Consider the following 26,697-nt stretch of genomic DNA (forward strand, 5'->3'; position numbering starts at 1 on the left):
GGAGAGCTATGGTTCTCTAGGATTAATGAATAACATTTGTTTATTTGGTTTCCTTTAAAAAATTTCATTCTAAAATCTGTTTATATATCTGTTCTCTCCACGATGAACTTTATATAAGTTCAGCAGATGGTTGGCTGTGCTTTCTTTTTTTTTAAAATTTCTTCTTCATCCTCTTTTTTTTTTTTTTTTATCTTCCCTGCTCAGTGCCCAACCCAAGTTCAAAGGCTGATGAGAGAGGAACGCTCACGAGGAGCTTTGACTACAGGAAGACTTCTTCAGTGGATGGGATCTTGGTGCTCGGGGAAGATGTCAGGCTCTATCTGGCTCCTTCTCAGCCTCGCTGCTGTATCTCTTGCTCAGTCGACCACCGAAGACCAGGCCAGGAGCTTTCTGACCACATTTAACAATGAAGCCGAAAACGTCTCTTACCAAAGTGCCCTTGCTTCTTGGAATTATAACACCAATATTACCGAAGAGAATGCCAAAAAGATGGTGAGTTCTTATGATGACATAAAAGGGTATTTGTTGCTTCTTAAAGAAGAGATTACTACCCATAAAATGGAAAACAGAAATCATATACATTATCTTATCTCTGTGGTTGGATGTTTGCTTCTGTCAACCTGATTCTGGGGTGCCAGATATCTAAATGTAGTTGACTTTGGGGTTCATTTGGAATAGCATTACCATAGAAATCATTGGTCTCAGTGCAGACTCCTGGAAGCCAGGGGGCATGTTTTAATAGAGCTATGGCCATAATTCTCATTATTGTCACGGTTTCAAAACATGTTGTGGGACTGCCATCCGTGATTGAGTTTAATAGTTTCCCAAGCCTCCAATGCCAACAGGAATATCTAAAGATTCCGTACAAATGATACATTAACTGAAAAATGCAACTGGCACCTTAGTGGAAGAGTTAGCTGGTCAGTAAGTTAACCAGGGGTCGGGCAGCGCTGGACTTGCGACTGCCTTCCCTCACTGTCTTAGAATTCTGAGGGATTTCCAAAGGTCACAAAATCCATCCAGAGCCCTCCAGGAAAAGCTATAATTAAACCAGTTCTGACAAATATCAGCATGCCTTGGGAAAGCAAGATACTTTGACGAATGCAAGGGCATAGGGGTTTCTTCTTTCAAACCCCCCAGAACCGTCTTCTTTTACACTTGAGTCACGGAGAATGGAATCGCGTTACTTCCGAGAATACTTGTGTGTGTGTGTGTGTGTGTGTGTGTGTGTGTGTGTGTGTGTGTGTGTGACAGCTGTAAGCCTCCTAGGTAGAGCTATGCCTTTGTAAGTGAGGGTTACTGAAACTATGGCTATATCTCTCACGCTTCCGTTTTTTGTGTGTGTGTGTGTGTGTGTGTGTGTGTGTGTGTGTGTGTGTGTGTGACAGCTGTATAGCAACACATTCTTTCAAAAGGATTGTTCGGAACCCCTGTCCCCACCCCAGCCATGCTTACTAGATTTTTGTGTTTAAATTAAATCATTGCCCTTCACAGGACTGATCAAATCTGAGACCTACTGCCTCTTTAGAAATCTGCCAAGAGGATGTTTCTATTTTTCCCAAGCTCAGAGAAACCCTGGTGCTGATAGCCTAAGGGGGTCCTGGGGGCCGGCTGGTCTTGTATTTGCTCTCTTCCTCTTCACCCTCCGTTGAAATCTGGTCTTGGCTGGAGGTGAAAGTCATGTGCTGTGTCTTGTGTTTTAGCTGAATTGTCCTGGGTGGCGGTGAAGGAAGATGTCCTAGCATCGCGTCGAAGAGTTTTGGAGCTAGACTGTCTAGGTTCAAATCCACACTCTACCACTTTTGAGCTTTAAGAACTTGAGTTAGTTAATGAGCCTCTCAGCGCCCGCATTTTTTTCCATCTGTAAGGAAGAAGACACCATTGCCATCTGCCTCAGGGCATAGTTGCAAAGACGGAAGGAACCCCCAAAGCCACCGGAATAGTGCTTGTGGGGACACAGGACACCAGGAAGTCATCCTTATTAGCGTGGTTGCTGAAAAGGCAGGTGGCAGCTGTGTGGAGCATCCAGATGCTGAGAAGGCATGCTCTGGAATGGGATGTGTGCGGAAACCATCTCTTTGGCTCATTAAGCACCTTTGAATTGTCCCGGTTGATTAGAGCAAAGGCCAGCAAGAGGAGGGTATAAATCTCTCCGGGTGGCTGAACTGCAGGAAAGCGGGAGCCCTTTAAAGGAAAAATGGAAAGGGTCCCCTGTAGGAAACAAGCAGGCTGGCTCCTCTCTTCTGCCTTCAGCAGTGGTGCAGGGTGAATTAGTGCTAGTTGGGGCCCCTGGGTGGGCTTGCCTGGGGAGGGAGGCAATGGGGGAGGTGAGGGTGATTCTTCCTCCCCTGCTTCTATCGACTGAGTATATTGAGAAGCGCCCCCACCCACGCTCCATAGGGATGTTTCTATTTTTCTAAAGCTCAGAGAAACCCCGAGGCTGACAGCCTACACTTGTCCCGGGTTGAGGAGTGGTAGTGTGTGTGGGAGTGGCGGGCGGGGGGGATATGTTCCTGCCTTTCTTCTCTGTCCCTTCTCACCTTTACTCTTCCTTGGTTTAAATCTGGTTTGGGCGGGAGCTGTGTATTGTGTGTTCGCTGTGTTCGTGGAGTCGTCCTGGGGGGTGGGGGGCACTGTGGGAGGTGCCACAAGAGATCCGAAGACGAGCAGGCCGCTGAGATATGATATCCTGCCAGGGCAGGGAGAGCACATTTGCACTGTCAAGTGTAAGGGTCTAATGTTTGGACTAAGTGTGGATTCTGGGGCCAGACACACTGGGTTCAAATCCTCACACTGACTCTAACAAGATCCAATAGGGCAAGTTTCTTAACTTTCTTGAACCCTACTTTGCTCAGTTGAAAAATGAAGAAGCTGATGATCCTAGTTGTTGTTGGCCCCTAACTCACGGTGACCCCAGGCACCATGAGACTTGCCAGACATGCAAGCTGGATTCAGAAGAGGACATAGGATGAGGGATGTCAGATGGATCATGGCTGGTAGCAGAGCGAAGCAGAAAGATGTCTACCCATGATTTATTGACTACGCAAAGGTAGTCAACTCTGTGGACCATAACTCATGCCTAACTCAAGCCATGGGATTTTCAGTGACCTCGTATGCATGTGAAATTAGCCTGAAGAAGGAAGCTGGAAGAAGAAGGGGCCCCTGAGAATCGTGGTGTTGGGGAACAGTGCTGAATAGACCTCAAGCGCCAGAAGAGCGAACACATCTGTCTTAGCAGAAATAGAGTTAGCATGCTCCTTAGAGGGGAGGGTGGCGAGACTTTTTCTCACATACTTTCAATATCAGGAGGAGGCACTCCCTGGAGAGAGGGATCTTGTGTGGCGAAGGTGAGGGTCAGGGAAAAAGAGAAAGACCCCCCAGTGAGATGAATTGACACGCCGGCTGCAGCCCTGGGCTCACACAGAGGAAGGGTTTCATAGATGTCACAGGACGGGGCACTAGGCACAAAATGACGTGTGTGTGTTCATGTTCAACCAGGAAGACTTATTGAGGACCATCTGCCATTCCCAAATTGTCCCCTGGTGTAACTTTCAAAATCAGAAGACAGGCTTTGGCAGTCTATGGGCCTGACCTACAATGGAAGTTCTTATATCAAATTGTGAGGAAGTATTTTAATGTAATGAACCTGCTACTTGTGAGCCAGACTCAGTGCATGGTGACCCCATGTGTGTCACACTAGAAGTGGGTCCCATAGGGTTTTCAATGGCTGCGTTTTCTGAAACAGATTGCCAGCTCTTTCTCCTGTGGCTCCTCTGGGTGGACTCGAAGTTCCTGTTTTACAGTGAATCTTTTGTACCATGCGGGGGACTTCCGCAAGTGTCAGGGACATTAGGAAATTCAGTGCTCACCTGATTTGCCTTAGCTGGCTGTGATGCCTTGGGCAAGTCACGTCCCTGATGACTTTGTCTCTTGGAATGTAAGGAGGTTGGTGGGTACAGGCAACATTTCTCAGCAGGTAACCATTATGGCCGGGTAAGTTACATCTGTGGAAGATTAGATCTGACTTAACAAGAATCACATGCTCTGGGACCCTTGTCCAGACGAGTTTTTCTTTGTCATGAAAAGTAGATAACATTCATTTTAGCGACATTGCCCTGGGTGAAACTGAACTTTCACCATCACGGGACTTGGAGATCACAAAAGAGGCTGTCGAATTACCTCCACATTTTGGTGCAATCACCAAACTGATCCAAGCACACTGGCAGAATGCCAAGCATCCACCAGCAACACCTGAACTCTCATGGTGACCCCAGGCCTGGCAGAGTAGAACTTTGTCCCATAGGACTTCTAGTGGCTGATTTTCAGATGTGGGTAGCCAGGCCTTGCTTCCGAGGTGCCTCTGGGTGGACTCAAACCACCAGTTTTTTGGCTAACAGCCAGTGCACATAGTCTAGGGATTCCAAATGATGCATATGGCGAGGGCTCCAAAAGAGCAGGGTATGTTTTTGAATTTGTACAAACTCAAATATAAGATTTTACCTGTTGCATCCTGGAAATTACAGACAAGCGCATCCTGTGGGGCAGTTGTACTGTGTGGCTCAACAACAGGCACCAGCAGCCATCGTTATATATATGAGGTCCGAGCATTTGGGGCTTGCCCGTGCTTGTCCTGGACAATAGGTCTTGCCCTGAACGCTCATCTCTGGCTGCAGACATAGCTGTTGTTTTCATTGCTGTGTAAGATGCTGCCTTTTGTCTCTCTCTTTAATGGTCCCTTAGCGCCCCGGAGCTGTGTAAACTGCTGTATATATATTCGTTTCATCCATTATTCAGGTATAAGAATTATACATAGCTATCGACCCAGGTCTAAATCATCTGATTGGTATGTATAAACTGACTTTCATTCTCGGCACAACCGCTAAGCCATCTGTTTCATTTGGTCTTGGGAGCCCTAGGGGAAAAGTACAGAATAAATTGTAAATAGTATTAGAAAAAGGGAATAGTAGGTCCTCGGGGGCCCAAATGCAAGGCAACCTTACGGAATCTCTTCGTGCTGGAAAAGCGCAGCCCTTCAGGATGGTAATGAGAAATGAAATTCTATCTGATGCCCTTGTTCCATGTTCTGTCCTTTGGTCTAATAATCAAAAATAATGTTTTGAGACTGAGGCCTTTAGGGGCATTTGGAGTTGCTTCCAGCGTAGATTGAGAATGGAAACATCCATCTCACTTGTTATCAAAGTGTTCCCAGAATTTTTGCTGCAGAGTAAACCCTCCCGGACTGAGTGAGGAGGAGAGCATCGTGAGTTGTGTTGATGGCTACCGCACTAGAGACTCAGTTTCTCCTTCATTCCTGCTCACTCTTGCAGCTTAGGAAAATAGACCAGCATGTGCCTAGCACACTGGCTAAGACCATGGTGAGACCATGAGCTTTGGAGTTGATGCCCTTGGTGTTCCCGTGACGAGCGATGTGACCGAGGGAATGTTACTTACCAGCTCAGTGCCTCGGTTTCCCCATTTGTCAAATGGAGATAATAACTACCTCACAGAATGTTGTGCTTGTCCCCGCAATGCCTGACATCTTCCTGTGTTTCAGAGTAGAACAGCCCTCCATTGGGTTTGCAGGCCTCTGACCTTCTGGAAGCACATTGAGTGGGTTCCAACCACTGACCTTCCAGCTAGTAGTGAAACACTGATTTGTTTGTGCCGCCCCCCCCCCCAGGGACACCAGGGAATCAACTCAACACCCACTGAAACCAGAGTTCTTCAAATGCTGTACATGTGCACCAATGAGAGAAAAGCTTCTCCATTCTTTTTTTTCTTTTCATTTTTAAAATCATTTTTGGGGAAGCTCGTACAACACTCATCATAACCCATACATACATCCATTGTGTCAAGCACAATTGTACATTTTTTGTTGCCATCATCATTCTCAAAAATTTTCTTTCTACTTGAGCCCTTGGTATCAGCTTCTTATTTTTTCCCCTTCCTCCCTCCTTCCCCCTCCCTCATGAACCCTTGATAATCGATAAATTATTATTTTGTCATATCTGACACTGTCCGACGTCTCCCTTCACCCACTCTTCTGTTGCCTGTCCCCCAGGGAGGAGGTGATATGTAGATCCTTGTAATTGGCTCCCCCTTTCCACCCCGCCCTCGCTTCTCCATTCTGTCACTATTCTCTTCATCTTGTCTGACCCACCGCTGTCCCTTCCAGACACCATATCCATCAGGTCACATCTCTATTTAGTTTCCTTTACTGGTAGAAAATGACCATCACCGACCTAGGGCCATACCTGGGGCCAACTTTCATCTGGGGTCATCATCGAAGATCAGCACCTCTGGGCTACACCAGGGCACCTAGGTGCTTCCTGCGCAGAATCTCGTTTCTCAAGGTTTCCATCACCACCGTCATCATTAAGTCTACCCAGCATTCTATTCTATTCCCCCGTTAGAACGTCCACCTTTGACTCCTTGGAAAAGTCACTCATGCCACAGCATGAAGACCACACATTCCAGAGCCTCACAGTGTGAATCATCTCTGAGAATTCCATTGCAGCTCTGGGTGGGAGGGGGTGGATGAGATGAACTAGGCAAAGAGCCAGAAAGAGAAAGTGACCAAGAGTGGCCTCATCACTCTTAACTCAAGCCTCGACCTTCAGCCAAGGAGAGGACTAAACCACTCAGAAAGGATTCAATGTTCCACCAGATGGTTTCTGGACTATAGCTTATGCTCTATGCCTTCCGACAGCACCATTCTAACTTCCATGTATATTTTTGTTGTTGTCATAGAGTGAGGCTGGGGCCATGTGGTCTACCTTTTATGAACAACAGTCCAAGCTGGCCAGTAAATTCTCACTGGAAGAAATGACTGATCCCATCATCAAGCTTCAGTTAAAGGCCCTGCAGCATAAAGGGTCATCGGTGCTATCAGAAGAGAAGAGCAAACGGGTACGTTTGTGGATTTTTTATCTTGGAGTCCAAGAGTTCAAATATTTGGGAACTCTTAAATGTTCCTATCACCCCTGGCTATTTCCTTTACCTGCACAGATAGTAATACTGACCTTAAACAAGAACCCAGTGTCTAGGATGGATGATCATAACATTTACCATCCAAAGTGGGATTCTCCCCTGCCCCTTTAAAAATCGCTATGCCGATGTATCTATATCATCTATCTATATAGCTATCTTCATATATATATGGCAATAGTTGCCAATTAAACATTGTTCTTCTGTTCAAGTCAATGAGATTGGTCTCTTTGTAGCCGAGAGCTTTCTGCACATGGTGCTACAGTGTTTAAGCAGTCCCCCTTGCCCACGATGTGCCAATCACGTTTTGCAACTACGACCAGTATCTGTTGCCGATGTTCCCATCCCTATCCACAGAAACTCACTGCTTCCTAAGCAACGATTCTTCCTCTCCTCGCCCCCACCCCTGCTCCCTCCACCCTTGGTCACCACTATTAAACTCTGATCTCTATACATGTACCTATTCTAGGTCTTTCATATTCATGAGATCATTTTTATATTTGTCATAGTTTTTATTTGTCACACTAGGACCCTTTGGAGAGTGAAAGGGGGGAGCTGGTGTGTGTAGGCTGTCTTCCTGAAGACCATGCTATTTGAAGAGCACACTTAATGTATGCCAGTGGTTCTGGGCACACTTGGCAGAGTTGGGCCCTCACATCTGGGGGCATGCGATTGGCACTGAGTGGGCAAGGGGGGACTGCTTAAACACCCTCCCATATGCAGAGGGCTTCCCAATTCTTTCCCAACAAAGAATTAGCTGATCCAAAATGTGGGCCCTGCTAAGCTGGAGAAGCCATGTACAGTGTCTAAGTGTTGCCTCCTTCGATCCTTGACTCTCCCTGACAACCGCCTTAACTAGGGGTGAAGAGCTGTGACTCAGGGGCGGGTGGTTCTGCTCTCCCCAAGATCGCAGCTCCACGTGTGGGTTCTTTCAGGAGGGGACAGAGTCCCCACTACTAAGAGTAAAGCCACTCACCTGCACTTGGTTCCACCTTCTGGAGCTGGGGACAGCGGGGGCAGCAGAACAACAAAGACATTCCTCCTGGTGTATGAGAATATATGGAGATAATATATAAAAATGTTTTTAATCACATGGCCAAAAAGGACATCTTTAGCCTATTTTCTATGGCTATATTGCTTATGATCTTTCCTTTGCAGTTGGACACGATTCTCAACACAATGGGCGCCGTCTACAGTACTGCAAAAGTTTGTAATCCCAACGATCCCGGGAAATGCTTTGTGCTTGAGCCAGGTAGGCGGTTCTTTTTGCATTGTTGTTAGCTGCCATTGAGTTGGCCCAAGATCTGTGGAGGTCTCAGGCACTATGAAAATGAGTGGTTGCCTAGACCTGCACCATCTCCAGGACTGGTTTTTGGTAGAAGTGTTGTGATCCATGAGATTTCACAGGCAGATTTCTGGAAGTAGATTGCCAGGCCTTTCTTCCTAGTCTGTCTTAGTCTGGAAGCTCTGCTGAAATCTTTTCAGCTTCATAGCAGAAGGTAAGCCGCGCCTGGCAGACAGGTGGTAGCCTTGGCCGGGAATTGAACCCGGGTCTCTTCTATGGAAGGTGAGCCTTTACTGCCAAATCACCCCTGCCCCCATGATTTATTTTGAGTAGCCATTAAGAAATTTCCTTTTTTGTGTGTGTCAAGTTCTGAAAGTCCTTGCCTGGCTAACCCAAAGATGATAAAGTTCCAAATATGTACATTTCGACCTGTAGATGTTCTTTTAATGTCTAACAAGATCTTCTGGTAAACTTTGTCACGTTCGAGTAATTTCATTGCACTTGTAATCATTTCAAGTAGTGTCTATAAGGATGAGGCAAAAGGTATTGCTACAAAATCATTGAACAAACATATCAACACGTGAAGTGATTGTTTCTCAACCTATCCCCCCTCCTAGGTCTAGACATGCCTGACAATGGCGTTTCCATAGCTCTACCCTTCCTCAAAGAAGCCTGTGCTCTTTGATTCCCACCACGTCAAAACGGCAGTTTTGGCTTCCTTGAGGAACTCTAATTGTGATCCTTTTCACTGTTCTTAGCTACGTGGGAACCACGAGAAGTCTGAAGGGGCAAAATGAGGGCTGTAGGGTAGATGCGGTCAGCTTTCCCCAGGACATGCTAGTAGGACAGCCCTCGTTCCCCTTGAACAATGAGCAGGCGCATGGCCCTGCTGGAGAAAAGTCCCTTGGTCCGAATTCCCTGGCCTTGTACTCACCGATGTCGCTTTCAATTTTCTTAAGACTTCTTCCTAATAAGCCTCACCCCACCCCACCCCGCACCCCATGATTCTTCTGCGTCCTTCAAGGAAACCCTATCTAGATGGCTCCTTTGGAATCTCAAAACCCGGTTGCCAGAACCTCCTGAGCTCACCTCTCTGCCTTGAATTGATCTTTTGAGATCTTGCCAGTCTTCCTTAAAATGACTGATGCATCTAAAAACGGTTTTATGCAGAGCATCAGGCCTGGAAACTTGTGGCAAAGCTTCAATGATTTGGGAAGATGGCCACTTGGGCTTTGTTAAAAATTTGATTAGTGGTCCTGACCTCAAAGTCGTTTTTTCCCCCATGGCACAGAGTACCCATTGTCTTTCTTTCTTTTTTCTTTTTAAGACACCCTAATAAGACTGAGATGGAAGTATTACTGAGAGAATGTGCCTGCAGCCATTCACTGATCCCAGAGACATGTTTCAACACGTGTTGGGAATAAATCTGTGCAGTATGAACCGGACCCTAGTACCATACTTTTACTCTTGTATTCCTTGCAGGCAGACATGAACAAACTGCAATTTCTTTTCATAACAGACATGATCTGGCTAGCTGCTAATCTTGCTGCTAACTCTTTAAAGTCCCTATGCTTATTTACACATAAAAGGCCTATAAATGGAGGCTTGTTTACATGGGTGCTTTGTGATAACAGGGTTGGATCACATCATGGCAACCAGCACAGATTATGGCGAGAGGCTCTGGGCTTGGGAAGGCTGGAGGGCTGAGATCGGCAAGCAGCTCCGGCCATTGTATGAAGAATATGTGGACCTGAAAAATGAGATGGCAAGAAAGAATGGTAAGTCTGCAGAGAGTCCGGACAGATCCCTGGGAGGCCCCAAAGGATGGTGCTCTGCTACTCATTTAAAGATTGGTGGCTAGAACACAACTAGTGATGTCACGGGGGAAAGAGTGGCCATGTATTAGGATTACAGCCAAGAAAATCCTATGGAGCAGTTTTCTGCTGTAACAGACAAAGTCGCCCTGAGTCCAAGGCCATTCAACAGCACCAAGTTTCTTTTGCTTTCTTCTTTTGTAAAAAAAAAAAGGTCTGGAAGCCCTCAATGGGTCATAGGGCCAGTTCACACGCATGCCCAAATCCACCCTTTCATACCAGGGCTGCCCCTAATTGGAAGCTCATCTGCTGAGCCATTCAGGGTATCCCTTGCAAGAAGAAGCCTTGCCATTCTAAAGTTTGAAGAGCTCGGGAGTGAAGGTTTTCTACAGGACTTCAAAGGAAGCAACTATCCAGTGAGCTCTCCGCCACCCCCCACCCTAAAGAAGTCCAGAAATTGAATGAGGATTCTACATCTCGGCCCACATAGTCAGAGTTCATTCTCCGAGGTCATGGGAGGCGGGGGTGTCTCCCTCAGGGTGTCGCCCCAGAAAGAAGGACCAAATCAGATGAGCTTCAGCAGCAACCTCCTTCTTTCCAGCAGTTGCCCTTAGAACTCAAAGGACTCTTGGCTACACAGCGGTGGTGCGATCAAAGCCCTTAACTGAAAGGTTGGGGACTCCGTGGGTGAGCGGCCTGAGGAGCTGCTCCCATAAAGATGACAGCCTAGGCAGCCCTACGGGGCCACTCGACTCTGTTCATGAGGTTGCTCTGAGTTGGGCCCAAGTTAATGACACTCCACCACAACACAGCCAGAAATGACTGATCTTGCTGTGGCGGAGAAAGGAAGAATGTTTTCATCTGTCCTTTCTAAATGTCATCCACCATCGCCGAAGCTCTAGGCAAGCTCTAGGCAACAATAACAAACACAGCCATATCCCGCATCACTCTCCCTCCAACAATTTTATTCCTCTATTCATTTGCTGGATCCGCCATTGCCAAGGTCTCTGTAAAAAGAAGTGCCTGAAAGGCGTTCGCTAACTGGATTCGCTGAAAATCCCAACACAAGCTCACATTGCCTGATGGAGAAATACTAAAGAAAGCACATCAAGATGTGCTGTGCATGTATATTAGCGACATCGAGTTTGCATGTCATTTGAGAACCCAAACAGGCCCAAGGCATCAAGGTCTGCGATGTATTGGGTCAGATCTAAAATCTGAAGGCATGGAGCAACAATGTGAGTGAAATGATTCAAATGTCCTAGCATGTGTTCTAAAGGTCAAGGTGCAAACTGACCTACGGAGAGTCAAGACTCGGACATAAGGGAATAGGAGGCACTTCTGCTCTTGACCATCCATCTGACTTTGGAGTAGTGACTTTCCCTCTGGGAGGAGCAGGCTGTTATTCTGAACTCACTCACTGCCCTCATAGCAACCCTATAGGACAGGGTAGAGCTGCCCCTGTGGGTTTCTGAGACTGTAACTCTTCATGGGAGTAGAAAGCCTCATCTTTCTCCCTCACAGTGGCTGGTAGTTTCGAACCCTGCAGGCAGCAGCCTAACACGTAACCACTAGGAAAGCCAAGCCCATTGCTGTCCAATTGATTCAGACTCATGGTGACCTCATGCAACAGAGAACAGAGGTCCTTAGGGTTTGCTTGGCGGTACTCTTTATGGGAGCAGATTGCCATAGGCCTTTCTTCCCCGATGTTGCTGGGTGGGTTTGAACTGCCAAACTTTTGATTTGTATAGGAGCACAAACACAGGGACCAACCAGCACAGAAAGGAAGGGTTATAATAATGAAATACTCTTGTAGGATTTTCAACATGTTAAATGAAACGTCCTCTTCATTGTCGTCATCATTGGATGCTGTCAAGTTCGTTTTTAACTCACCATACAACTCAGATTAGAATTGCCCCATACAATTTTCTAGGCTGTCATCTTTGTGGCAGTGCATTGCCAAATCTTTATCCCAGGGAGCCTCTGCCTGAGTTTGAACCACCAACCTCTCAGCTAGCGGCCAAGCGTTCAACTGTTGTACCACCTGGCTCCTTTAACAGTTATTAGCTAGTGTTTTTCTTTACTTGCTTCCCTTTGAGTTGATGTGCAGATGGGCAATAAAAATGTGATAAGCCTGTGGCTTTGTTTAAGTTCCCACAAAGCTAATTTATGTCTATTGTGTTTCTCCTCGTTCTTCTCCCTGCCCCCCTCCCCCGCCCCCCACTTCTTTTTACAGGTTACGAGGACTATGGGGATTACTGGAGAGGAGACTATGAAACAACTGAGTATAGCCGCAGCCAACTGATTAAAGATGTGGAACATACTTTTGAACAGGTAAGCTAGGCACTTCTTCTTTGACTAGCAGTTAGTCAGAGAAGATGATCAGAAGTACAATACATATTTGAAAGATTAGATGGAGACCTTATGGGGTAATGAGTTTGCTAATGAGAGAGGGTACAAGTGGTTGTACAGCTGGAAGGATGCCGTCAGTATATTGTACATGTAGAAACTATGTCTTATTATGTTTACATAGTAACTCTTGCTCACAGCAACTCATGCTCGCAACAAAATAAAATTAGAGATATCTTCCATTTTCAAGAAGAAGATCAGCAGGAATGGTCTTCATGAGCTACTTGGGGTAGGCACCGTCTTTCGTCATTGGCAGAATCATCGGCTTTACTTCCTTTTCAGGATAGCTGACACCATTATTTCCTTAGCCTTTTACCTAAGGAAGCCTTTGTGGAGAAGGGAATGTCTTCTGAGCAGAAGGGTTCCTCCCCACTTCCCAGTACCCATTTTTCCTTCATTCTAGTCCCCGTGTTTCCTTTTGTTCCTGCCCCTTCAAGCTTCTAGTGTGATTGTGGGCTCTGCCTTTACCATCACAGTGGGCTCCAAACCCAAACCCACTGCTAGGGAGTTGATTTTGACTCAGAATGGCCCTATAAGATAGAGCAGAGCTCCCTGCTAGGGTTTCCAGGGCTTCAGGTAGATCTACCAAAAATGGAAGTAGAGCAAAACCAAGCCCTCCTGAAAGAAATGGGTAAAAGATTTGAATAAGTCCTTCATCAAAGAAATGAGAAAAATGGCAAGTAAATAAGAAAAAAAATGATTGGGGAAATGTACCTTCAAATCATGAGGAGAACCCACTACACGCCCACCAGAATGACTGTAATTAGCAAGGCTGACCAGACCGAGTGTTGGCAAAGATATGGAGAAATCGGAATCCTCATGTACTGCTGGTAGATATGTAAAGTAATACAACCACTTTGGGAAATACTATGACAGTTTCTTTAAACAGCAAAACATACACTTAGCATATGACCCAGCTATTGGACCTGCAGTAGCTACACAAAATGCATGAAAACATATCGCCACAAGAAGTTTTCAGCATAGATGTTCACGGTGGCATTATTTGTAATAGTCCCAAAGAGGAAACAACCCACCTATTCTTTAGCTGCTACATGTGGATAAACTAAGATATAGCCACACAATGGAATACCACTCACTAATAAAAAAGAATGAACAGCATGACCAACCTCCAAAACCATTATGCTGAGCGAAAAAAGCAAAACCCCACAAAAGACCACCTATTGTATTATTCCAATTATGCGAAGTGCCCATCATAGCCAAAACAGGATGGGCGAATCCATAGAGACAATAACTGGATTAAGGAAGGGTTCCTGGGGGATATGGCAGTGGAGGTTAGGGGGACATGGGGAGCTAGTAATGATGAATACAAGAATGAAGAAATGGTTCTACACCTGGTAACAATACACAACACGTCTTGATACAACAGAACTACTGAATTATATGACGGGGTTGTCACCTAATAAAATAGTTCATACATAAGAAAACTACACTTAACATGGATGATTTTTATGGATGGTAAATTATACTTCAATTTTTTAAACTTGCTTTGGGAATGATGAGGGTAATGAATGTGCAAATGCGCTTTACACAATTGATATATGTATGGATTGTGATAAGAGTTGTATGAGCCCAAAATAAAATGATTACATTTAAAAAAAAGTATTCATTAGGTCTAAAAAATTGGTTTCTCTTTTTGGTTGTTGTTGAGAGTGTACACAACAGAACATATATCAACAGTTTCTTTCTCTGTGCCATTCAATGAGATTGATTGCATCATCTTGGAGTTGTACAAACATTTTCAGCCTCCTTTTCCAAGTCGTGCCTCCCCCATGAACAGGGACTCACTGCCCTGCCCCTTACGTTTCTTACCTAGTCTTTCTAGCTGTTGTTTGTCCATTTGATCCCATGATACCTCGATTTTTACAAAACAAAGTGGGTAACGCCTTCAAAGGAATTTTTCCTGCTTCCCACAGTGGCGCTCCTCCCCATCAATACTTGCCAAGCAGGACTGCTTTTAGAACGCTCCAGCGTATTTGTGAGGGAAAGCAAGCATGTCTTCAGTCTATTGAAATTCAGAAATTGTTTAAAGGTGCTATTCTATTTTAGGTTGGGGGGTTGGGATCGGAAATTGGAAATCTGCACCCTGGGTTCTAAACTTTCTTTCCGGGGTTTTCAGATTAAACCATTATATGAACATCTGCATGCCTACGTGAGGAGAAAGCTGATGGACGTCTACCCTCAGCAAATCAGTCCAACAGGATACCTCCCTGCCCATTTGCTTGGTAAGAAACCCCGGGAATTCTCTGAGCACGTGGCTCTTTGGTATGTGCTTACGTCAGATGGGGTTTGGGAGTAAGGCTCCAAAATAAAACCTTTTGGAAAAGTCTGTGACTGACAAGAGAGGAGCACCATGCTAGAGGTCAAGTTTTGAAAGTGCTTTATTCAACAGAAGAAAACCCAAAGCAGAACCCAAACTCGCTGCCATCAAGTCAGTACTAACGGATAGCGACCCAGCTGTTTCTGTGAGTTTCTGAGACTGTAACGGCATACGAGAGTAAAAAGCTCCATCTGTCTCCCACGGAGCAGCTGGTGGTTTCAAACTGTCATCCTGGTGGATAGCAGCGCAGTGCACAACCACTATGTCACCAGGGCTCCAAAGGCTATTTTTAAATCATCCTCCGTTGCAGATTGAGCTGACCACAATTTGAAGGCCAGATTGTTTCAGATAAGCAAACACAGACGAAGGCCAAGTTCAAATGAGAACAGAAATAGGGACAAATCATTTGTACTACTCACATTGGTTAGCTAAGCTCCCAAGAGAGAATGAGATAGAACTGGGGGTTTCTGTGTTGTACTGCTAAAGGGAAGAAACCATAGGCTGGAGGTAATCAGGAGAGAGAGGAAGGCTTTCCAGAACTAACTCATAGCCGGACTGAAAGCTTGGGACATTCATTTGAGACTGTCGTTAGTCCTTGACTTGGCATTATTTGAGGAATGAATGAAATATTTTTCATCACTAAAGAAGAAGCCTAGTTTAAGAAGCAAATCAATGTTACAGAACTCTGAAGCCTGCCCCTGAGCCTTTGTAGACCCTCCAGGATCTGGGGCTCTTTATGCTTCCCCATCCAGACAGTGGCCCCAGCAGCTGAGGCCAAATAGCATAGTACTGTATTCAGAAAATTCCTGTCATGCATGCAATTGCCTTTTTATTGCAGTCCAACTAAGTTGCTTGTAGCCAATTCTCTTCTATAGCCCAATGTCATCTCTGTGAGCAGGAGCGAATCTCGACGGAGGGCCCAAGGAGTCTTTTTACTCAAAAGTAATTCTAAATCCTCTGTACAGGTCACAGGCAGTTGTTCAGTTTCTGCTTGAACATGTCTGGTATGATGGACTCTTTCTTCTAAGGCAGACGAATCAATTGTGAGGTGGTATCAATGATAAGATAATTCAACTTTATGTAGAGCTGAATTAACACTCCTCGAAAGCCTTTCATTCATTACTCCTAATTCCATGCTTTGAGGTTACCCTGAATGTTTTGATTCTTCTACATCTACACAACGGCCTTCCAGGCATAGTAGTTACGCATTGGGCTGCGATCCATAAGGTCTGCAGTTCGAAATTACCAGCCGCTCCATAGGAGAAAGACGGGGCTTTCTACTCCCATAAACAGTTACAGTCTCAGAAACTCGCTGGGGCAGTTCTCCTTTGCCCTATAGGCTCGCTATGAGTCGGCATCGACTCAATGGCAGTGAGTTTGGTTTTTTGTTATATCACATAAAATCCTGCATGACAGCTGGCCCAAGATTACTTGCTCAATACACATGCTCCATACATTTGCATAACTATGATGATTATCACATGTATATACCCTTTTCTTTTTTCAAGTCCATATCCTGCGCAGGGTTTCCGTCATTCCTCACAATCCCGTTTCCCCCATTTGCTCTCCGGATGAGTCATGCACTGTCAGTGCCCATCACCATATGTTCACATGCCGTGCCAAGACTACGTCGTTACTCTAGATGAGGTCTGACCAATGTAGGGGACAATAACACCCTGGCTGCTTTTGTTCTAGACGATATAAGTCAGCAGCCTAGGATTACATTTGATTTTCGGAGTCACGCCGCATTGTGACTTGGCTCACATTTTGATCTTTTACATATGGACGCAGTTCAGCCAAATGTCACACATCATCTACTTCTAGGATGGATAGATTTTTCTTTAAAATTTAAGCATTGAGCTTCACATTTGTCTTTATTAGCATTTCTCTTTTAGAACAAATCACCAGTTAAGTATATCACTATGTTAATTATCGTGGGGTCATTTCTAACTCATGGTAACCCCCACGTGTGCAGAGTAGATCAAGGCAGCAGATCACCAGGCCTCTCTTCGGAGGCACATCTGAGTGGGTGGGAACCACCAAACTTGTGGCTAGTGTCAGTGTTCTACCCATTTGTGCCACCCAAGGACACTTGAAGTACCAAAGGTCAATCTTAGTCACTAGTTAGCTGCCACTCTTGAATGATGAACCTGTATAATTTCTTGAATCTCATAGGAGGCATCGGTTCATAGTTAGATTAACTTGTAATGTTTTGTGGATGGTGCCTTATACACATCCCTTTCTAATCTACAGTAATTTAGATTACTAAATTGGGCTCTCACATGATAGTTGGGGATGGGAGAAACTGGAATGGTTTACAAATGAACTCTGCCTAACCCCATCATGTCTTGTCATTGAAACCTGCTAGAGGAGATAATGGAAGAATAAACAAGTGTCGCCATGTAAAATCAGGTCTCTGTTTCTACTGTCTTTGTCATATGTTAACAGGATTTTTTTTTAATTAGGTGATATGTGGGGTCGGTTTTGGACCAATCTATATCCTTTGACAGTTCCTTTTGGACATAAACCAAACATAGATGTCACGGACGCAATGGTGAAGCAGGTATGAAGAAGAGTTCTTACAAACCCAATCTACATTTTCAACTCTATTTCTTTTTATAACAGCATCTTGCTCTTATCTTTTGCCTATGACGCCATCTAAATAAAAACCTTTCAAGCTCATTTAAATTTAATTTCCTCATGTAGCTGGTCTTTCATGGAAAAGATCAACACCACATATGATGAGTCTTTAAAATAATTTCTTTAAAAAAAACATCTCTCATTTTAGGGCCTGAGGGGCGGGGAACAGGACGTGCTTCATGCTTCCCCCCTCCCACTTGCCCTCATCGCCCCTTTCTTCTCCTTTAAAATAATTTTTACTTCGCTTTTATTTTACTGAAAAATTCGAACTCTCCGCCATTGAGTCAATGCCACTCATGGTGACCCTGTCGGACAGGGTAGGACTGCCCTTGTGGATTTCCCAGACGGAAACTTTTTACAGCGGAGCCTGGGTTATGCATTGGGCTGAAATCCGCAAAGTCAGCAGCTCCAAACCCTCAGCTGCATCCCATAAGGAGTTACAGGCTTGGAAACTCACAGGGGCGATTCTACTTTGCTCTCTACAGTCGCTATGAGTTGGTATCAGCTCGTTAGCAGTGAGGGAAAAAACAAACAAAACTTTACAGGAGCAGAAACCGTGTCTTTCTCCAGAGGAGCAGTTGTGGTTTTGAACTGTTGGCCTTGTGGTTAGCAGCAGCCCAACTCATAAGCACTAAGCCACCAGGCCTCCTCATTTTACGATGATGGTATTTGACCATCTGGATATAATTGTTTAACTTCTTTAACTTCTGTGTCCCCGTTCACAGCTTTCGTTTCTTTTCCTTTCTCTCTGCCATGGAGTCAGTGCTGACTCACAGCGACCCCCTGTGGGTTTCCAAGATTGTCATTGTTTTCAGGAGTAGAAAGCCCAGTCTTTCTCCCTTGGAGTTGCTGATGGTTTATATAATTATACTGATTTTTTTTCTTTGTCCAACTACAATTCTACCTTCCTGGGTAATCATCCTCCTACTAGCTATATAGGAGGGGCCTTCAAAAAGTTCATGGGAAAATTCTGTTATCTTTTAAGTCCATTTTCCCATGAATAACTCGAAGTAACATTGCAATGAACAATGAACCGTTCTATGAACGGCTGGTTGTAAGTCACGTTGCAACAAACATCTTTGAATACATACTCACTCTTGGGAAATGCCCACTGTAGAAGAAGCACATGAAGCTGCAAGGGCTTCCAAACTCGTCTTTTATAGATTGAAGCCCATTTTCTCCAATGAGGGGGTGAGGTAGGCAGATAGCTGCCCCAGGCCCACCTCACAGTTGAGCAGCAGTGGATGTCTACCTTCCTGTAGCTCCTTAGTTTTTCCTACAGGGTGTTCACACCCACCAGCTCTCCAGATGCTACCCTTCCCACTGTGAGTGTCAGGACCAGCATTGCGATAGCGCCACTCCGTGTTGTAGATGCAGAAACGAGCCTCGAGTAAAATGAATTGTCCAAAATCCCAAAGGAGGGTCAGGGACAACTTAGGGTGGGACTCAGAATGCCTAATATTTCTAGGCTGGTTTTCAATGTATTCATTCAGTCAATATTTTTTTAAAAGCAGATATTTTATAGCAATTTGCTTTTGATATTGTTTATTATTAGCATGTTTTTTCAACTTCACAACTCATTGGTATTTTCATGGAAAGGTTTGGAATGAAAAACTAATAATTTCTTGGATTTTGGTTTGTTGTGAATCTATATACAGGAAAAACAAACACCAAGTCAACAATCACTATAATTCAGTGACACTGATTCTACTCTTTAAGTTGTGCAAGCATCCCAGCCATCCTTTTCCAAATTAGTATTCCACCATTAATATTAACTCGCCGTCCCGAAGCTGCCTATGGAGACTTCTGAGTGGCTGTTGTCAATTTGATCCCATATGTAGATAGTTCTCTGAAAGAGCACAAGGCTCAATGCAAACTTCTTTGTGGTTTAAAAATTTTCGATGCTCTCAGGTCAATAGTTTTAGGGGTTCATCTGGCCTCAAGCACTCCTGCATTCTATGAAAATGTGAAATTTGCTTCTGTCTTTCCCCTATTTTGGTAAAATATTCTTCTATAGAATATTTGAACAATACATCTCACCAGACATTAATTGTGCTTACTAGTCTATGCTGTTATGGCATACATTTGTTCTAAAGAATGCCATACTCATCTCCATCAATGTTGCCTGGTATTAAGCTCTTAAAGGCCAGTAGTAAACAGTAACACAAAACAAAGCCCTACAGTTGCATGCCCTGTTTGCTAGGATCAGAGATGTCATAGAAGAAAAACAAGATTTGACTTGTCTTTCCTATCAGAGGAAGCTTTCTGTGTCCATCAGTGTGATTCATCAGGTGTCTGCCAAAGACACAAATTCCCTTTGCCCAATTTCGGTCTTATCTCCTAAGCAGGGTTAGTCAGTTCCTGGGACGTTGACGCCCAGCAGAGTTTATTGGGTGGCAGATGTCTACTGTTGCCTCTCCCTAGCTTGGGAACATTCTAAAAGTTTGGACTCCCATGCATACTGTGAAACCAAGGCTCAACAGCCCACCAACTACTGGGCTACCTCTGGAGCCAGGACATCTCCTTGCTTGTGTCTTCTACCAGGCTTTGTCTGAGAAAGTACTCGAGCAACGGCAGTTGACTTGCGTTGACTAGTCCATGTTCTTTGTGAAACTGATGTTTCTGCTTTAACTGCCATGGGGAAGAGGTCATTGCTGTTTATATTTCTATTTGTAACATCAAGTATGAAGATAAAAAACCTACATAATCTCATCCAGTCTGCTATCCACATTTTCCATGTGTGCTTTCATTATATAAGCAATTCATAAATGCTACTTCTTCACATACCATTAAATTTTGATGATTTTATCACATTGATAACAACTCTTGGTAAATACGATTTGAGTGATTGCATAATTTTCCACTTAGTAAACCAAACCAAGCCCAACCCCTTACTTTTCAGTCGATTCAGACTCATAGTGAACCTCTAGGACGCCGTAGCACCAAGTTTCCAAGGCTGTAATCTTTACAGAAGCAGATGGCCACAGTTTTCTCCCCCTGAGCAGCTGGTGGGTGAAAACCCCTGACCTTTCAGTTAGCAGCCGAGCACTTTAACCACTACACCACCTGGGCTCCGTCCACTCTCTAAAGGTCCTATTACTTATCAAACCATTCTAGAGGTTTTTCCACTTTTTCACCATTAAAAATAACCACTTCAAACAGACTGATTTGACTTAATTTCAGATGGTCTTCTTAGGTTAAATCCCTTGAGACAGGCTTACTGAGGCAAAGAATACAAATATTTTGAAAGCTATTTCTACATGCTGCCAAATTGCCTTCTAGGAAGTTGAGGCCAATGTACACATTCACATGCATGCCACTGTTTTCATGCTGAAATGAAACACTATCTTTTTTTTTTTTCCCCAGGGCTGGGATGCAACCAGGATATTCAAGGAGGCTGAAAAATTCTTTATGTCTGTGGACCTTTTTCCTATGACTCAAGGATTCTGGGACAAATCGATGCTCACTGAGCCAAACAACGGTCAGAAAGTGGTCTGCCACCCTACCGCCTGGGACCTGGGGTTGAACGACTTCAGGTAGCACTGCCTTACTTATCAGCGGGAGGGGCAAGGGCGAGGTTGAGGTTGAGCTTGAATTCCTGCTCTGCTTCTCTTAGCACAGGAGCTGGGCGGTGAAGGGTGGCCTGGTGGGGGTGGGGTGGGGGGAGGCGTCGTCGTCGTGGTTAGGTGCTGGGCTGCTGATGGCCAGGTCAACAGTTCAAAACCATCCGCTGCTGGGCAGTAGAAAGAAAAGACTTTCTATTCCTGTTAAGAGTTATAGTCAATGGTGCCCCGCTATCTAAAGGTATAGTGTCTGGGGTCTTAAAGGCTTGAAGGTAAACATGCCATCTAGCTCAGAAGCAACAAAGACCACATGGAAGAAGCACACCAGCCTGTGTGATCATGAGGTGTCAAAGGGATCAGGTATCAGGCATCATCAGAACAAAAAATCTTACCATAGTGAATGAGGGGGGGAGTGCGGAGTAGAGACCCAAAGCCCATTTGTAGGCCACTGGAGATCCCCTTGCAGAGGGGTCTCAGGGAGGAGATGAGCCAGTCAGGGTGCGATATAGCTACGATGAAAAATACAACTTTCCTCTAGTTCCTAAATGCTTCCTCCCCACCTCCCCGACTATCGTGATCCAAATTCTACTTTGCACGTCTGGCTAGACCAGAGGATGTACACTGGTACAGATAGGAACTGGAAACACAGGGAATCCAGGGCGGATAATCCCTTCAGGACCAGTGGTGTGAGTGGCGATACTGGGAGGGTAGAGGGAGAGTGGGTTGGAAAGAGGGAACCAATTACAAGGAACTATATGAGACCCCCAGGAGGGTCCCTGGGGGATGGACAACAGAAAAGTGGGTGAAGGGAGACGTCAGACAGGGCAAGATATGACAAAATAATAATTTATAAATTATCGAGGGCTCATGAGGGAGGGGGGAGTGGGGAAGGAGGGGGAAAAATGAGGACCTGATGCCGGGGTCTTAAGTGGAGAGCAAATGTTTTGAGAATGATGAGGGCAATGAATGTACAAATGCGCTTTACACAATTGATGTATGTGTGGATTGTGATAAGAGTTGTATGAGCCCCTAATAAAATGATTAAAAGAAAAGACTTATAGTCTTGGGAAACCCACAGGGCCTGTCAGAACCGCTTTGATGGCAGTGAGTTTTTGGCTTTCTCTGAGCACACAGAAGCGCAAGGAAGAGGAGAGCCAACACTCTCCGAGGGAAGGCTGGGAATCTGGGATGGCACATCGTGGCTTTCCCAGTAATGAGAGATTATTCTCTGGCCCTACCACGAACCTTTAGACAATCTTCCTCCTTTGGAAGCAACAGCCAACTCTTAGAAAGGCATGGTCAGGGGGCTGTTGTCGTCCCCATTTGGAAAGGGTTGGTGTTGAGGCTTATGGAAGATAGGTCTATGAATCAGGCACCGAGGCAGGACAAGGGAACAAAGAAGCTGGGACAAAAGTGATGCATGTCAAAAGAGCTATGGCATGGTGGGGGGTTAGAAGAGAAAAACTGACTACACTTGGAAGAACAGGTGGTAGGAGCAGACAGGACTCTGTGGGTGACATTAAAAGTGGACGTGAGAGGCGAGAAGGGTTGGCTCAGGTGGAGAGGGAAGGAGGGCACAAGGGGGCGGGTGGGGGGGGGGCGGAGAGGATCAGGGTCCAAGACAGAGAGGTCAGCCCTTCAGGGGGTCTGGGAATCAGCTAGAGTGCAGACCCTGGAAGGAGGGCCTGCATGACTTGAGGGATGAGCACAGGTTTGGAAATTCCACAGTCATTGTGACTATGCAACATTGGGCCGGTATGTAACCTGAGGGTTCCGTTTCCTAATCTAGAAAGAGGAGTCATTCTCAGGTTGCAAATTTGTGAGTCTTGGGTTGGGTTACCTAGCCCGAGATGGAGGTTCTTGTGCAAATGCTTTCTTGAGGGAGTAAAGAAAAGGGGACTGAAGCACTGGAGCAAAGGGGAGTGAAGGCAGTCGTGGGGAGCAGGGGATGGAAGGAGCTGAGCAAGACTGTGGTCTCAGCTGGAGGTTTGCCATGAGCCGTGATTCATCCCACAGATTCATCCCATTTTGTTGCAAGAGGACTAATCTTTGGGCAACCATGTTCATCACTGGCTCTGACTGCCCCAGAACATAACCTCCTGCTGGTGGTCAGACCTTCCACCTGCCAAGGGCAGTGAAGGAAGGGTTATCTGTTGCCTCTTGGCACTCATGACTCAGGCTGCTGGGTGATGGGTGCATCTGCCTGATAATTGGGACCTGGTGGGGCCTCCACAGCTCAGCTAGAGTAAGGGTTTGCCAATGCCTTTCAGTGTACAGATGGATTAGGCTTTGTGCATCTCTATTGCAACTGCTCAACTCGACCCTTGTAGCATGCCAATAGCCATGTTGTTATTGTTAGCTCTCATTGAGTTGGCCTCTGACTCAGTGACCCTGTGTGCCACAGGTTTTCTTGGTTGTCTAGCTCCCCCCATGGTACCAGTGGGTGGATTTAAACCACAACTGCTTGTGCTACCTGGGCTCCGTAAATGATACAGAAACTTATGGACTTGACTGGGTTCTAATAAAACTTTATGTATAAAACCAGACAGACAGCCCATTAGCTAACTCATGAGTTGATTCTGTTGCAAGGTAGTACCAATTACTTCAGAACAGAACTGCACTCTGTAGGGGGTTCTGTTAACTGATTTTTCTGAAGTAAACCCATCAGACCTTCTGAGGTGTCTCTGGGCATGGTTACCCATGGTTACATTTGCATCACCTCGGGACTCTATTCTCCTCTGTGAGCAGGAGGACAGGATTCGGCCCTGCCCATCACTTTTTGTTGAGCACGAGTACAGTTTCCAGTGGCAGAGTGGTTACACTTTAGGTTGCTAACTGCGAAGTCAGCAGTTCAAGACTACCAGCCACTCCTCAGGGGAAAGACAAGACTTTCTATTCTCAACTCCTGTAAAGAGTCACACTCTTAGAAACCCACGGGGACAGTTCTACCCTGTCCTATAGGGTCACTATGAGTTGGCACCGACTCTATGGCAGTGAGTGAGTCCAGTTTCTAGGACATAATAGGTAGGAACGCATGGTTCATTGGTGAATACATCTGGGAAAGAGGATCCCTGCCCCGCAAGCCCCATAAAACTACTGTGATGAGGGCATCCAATTCCATGAGGCCGACTTTAATCTTGTCCATTTATGTGCAGGATCAAGATGTGCACAAAGGTGGCAATGGATGACTTCCTGACAGCCCATCACGAGATGGGACACATCCAGTATGACATGGCATATGCCAATCAACCCTTCCTGCTAAGAAATGGAGCTAATGAGGGGTTCCATGAAGCTGTTGGAGAAATCATGTCACTGTCTGCTGCTACGCCTGAGCATTTGAAAGCCCTTGGCCTCCTGCCATCTGATTTCCAGGAGGACACTGGTATGAATATTCTCTCATGGCTTGTGCATGGGATTCTTTGGTTTGATCTGGGCAAGGGGTTTTTTTTGGTTGTTGTTGTTTGTAATCAAGCAAATGTTACAGGCTATTCTTTAGGATCTCCTGACAAACAGCCCATCTTGCCTGAGGCAGCCCATTTCTCTTTGGGCAACTTGGACTTAATAGAGCATGATAAATGCTCACGAGATCCAGATTCTTCCATGAGGATGCCTTGGCTTTGATTTCCTCTTTGTCAGCAGGTTAATTACAGGCAAAAGCCTTCATCTCTTTGATACATTTCTCTCTCCACGTGTTAGCTCTCTGGGACATAAACATCGAGTCCTCTGGCTGGAGCTTTTGGCCAATGAGGTCAAGGTCATGAGCTCTGTTTTTAAGTGAGCTGTTCACTGTGCTTTGATCATTGACTCCAGACGCTCTGTGATCTCAAAAGAGCCTGAGAATAGGTCAATGTAAAGCTCGCATCATGTTTAAAGAGTTGCTGTAAGCACAGACCCAGGACATTATAGATCAATGGTGGTATCTTCCATGAAGGAAGAAGAAGAATGGAGGAGAAGGCAGTTATCATTAATCATACCTACCAGTACTACCTCATTTTAATATTTCATTCATTCAAAATAAACACCAGATCATTATTTATTTTATCATTTTTAATATTCCCTGCAAGCAGGCAAAGATGGTTGGAGCTCTATAGTTCTTAAGAATGGTACTAACCCAAACCTATTGGGTATATTAAAACTCATAGCCACCCTAGATAGGACAGAGCAGAAATGGTCCTTAGGGTTTCTGAGACTGTAAACCTTAATAAACTGCCTCATATTTCTCTTGCTGAGAGGCTAGTGGGTTTGAACCACCTACCTTTTGTTTAGCAGTTCAATGCTTAACCTTCAGCACCACCAGGCTCCTTAAGATAGTACTAGACATAGTTAAACTTCTGGTTTGGAAAAAAAATCTGTTTCTTCTTTGGGTTTGCCTTTGATCTGTGAATGATGTTTTGGGGGCGGGGGGAACTAACCCTTTCTTCCTCCCACCCCACCTTCTCTGCCTTCCTTTCTTCTTTCAAATCGTTAATGAGCACATACCATGTGTGTTCAAGGTGTTTTAATAGAGTCTGAATAGACAGTGTTGTGCCAAGTCGATAAGGTGTCCCAGAGCTTGCATTCCAGTGAGCTTCATTTATGTGCTACAGAGGATCTCAGTTGCCTAGTTTCTTCACAACTGAAGGATAAATGGAATAGCATGATGTGTTTTTATGGTGAGAAAAATGTCAGTGCATTTAAATGACATTCAAGTTTTTAATATCCAGTGGGTGGTGTTTTCCAGGGACCCTCTTCTTGGTTCACTGGCTTTTGACCATATCTCTCTGACATTTATTTAAGAAAAATCCACAGAGAGCATCAAGTAGCAGACCCTGAGCTATGCATACAGTCTTGAAGGGAACCTTAACAGTCGTTGCCATCACAGAGCTTACAGTAATAAGTAGCATGGCTGGGAAAGTTGATGAACTAGCCCTAGTTAGCTCTGAGACGTGGTGTTTGAGGTAGGCAGTATCAGGAGCCCTGGTGGCTGAGTGCTTCTGTGTTGGGCTGCTAACTGCACGGTCAGTTCAAACTCCATCTGCTCCTCCATAGAAAGATGAGGCTTTCTACTTCTGTAAAGAGTTACAGTCTCATAAACTCAAGGGGGCAGTTCCATCCAGTCCAGGAGGATTAGGGGATACCTGGGGATTTTATTTACTCATTCTAGTCCAATGCTTTATCCTATTTTAAGTTCCTTAGTTGAAAAAATGTATATATACACATCTATATATCTATATATACAGAGACCACTTCAATATTTCTCTGGTTTTAATCCTTAGAGGGAACATATCTTGAGCAATAATACCTCGAGATGAGGAAAATTCTCTTTGGCACAAAATACATGCTGTCATCCTCATCTTAATTTTTCTCCTTTGCCATTTTGTTTCCAGAAACAGACCTGAACTTCCTGCTCAAACAAGCACTCACAATTGTTGGAACTCTCCCCTTTACTTACATGCTGGAGAAGTGGAGGTGGATGGCCTTTAAGGGTGAAATTCCCAAAGATCAGTGGATGAAAAAGTGGTGGGAGATGAAGTAAGTCAATGAGTATGGAATCAGAAAATGTTTTCTCATGTGTTTGCCATTCCCTTTTTAAAAAAATCATTTTATTGGGGGCTCATACAACTCTTATCACAATCCATCCATCCATCCATTGTGTCAAGCACATTTGTATATTCGTTGCCC

General features: G+C 45.0%; 1 protein-coding gene across 1 annotated transcript in view; it reads left to right on the forward strand.

The window, feature by feature from the left end:
* Positions 1–209: 209 nt before the first annotated feature.
* Positions 210–26,697, forward strand: part of ACE2 (angiotensin converting enzyme 2) — a 42,422-nt gene continuing 15,934 nt past the window's right edge. The window contains exons 1-10 of the mRNA XM_004709945.2: positions 210–492; positions 6,751–6,909; positions 8,146–8,239; positions 9,907–10,050; positions 12,323–12,420; positions 14,633–14,738; positions 17,299–17,396; positions 20,840–21,009; positions 24,192–24,418; positions 26,403–26,547. Of these exons, the coding sequence (XP_004710002.2) occupies positions 229–492; positions 6,751–6,909; positions 8,146–8,239; positions 9,907–10,050; positions 12,323–12,420; positions 14,633–14,738; positions 17,299–17,396; positions 20,840–21,009; positions 24,192–24,418; positions 26,403–26,547 (1,505 nt within the window). The 5' untranslated portion in view covers positions 210–228. The remainder of the gene's footprint in view (positions 493–6,750; positions 6,910–8,145; positions 8,240–9,906; positions 10,051–12,322; positions 12,421–14,632; positions 14,739–17,298; positions 17,397–20,839; positions 21,010–24,191; positions 24,419–26,402; positions 26,548–26,697) is intronic.

This window comes from Echinops telfairi, unplaced genomic scaffold, assembly GCF_000313985.2.
Source record: "Echinops telfairi isolate 266 unplaced genomic scaffold, ASM31398v2 ScPeMD7_53;HRSCAF=182, whole genome shotgun sequence".
NCBI lineage: Eukaryota > Metazoa > Chordata > Mammalia > Afrosoricida > Tenrecidae > Echinops > Echinops telfairi.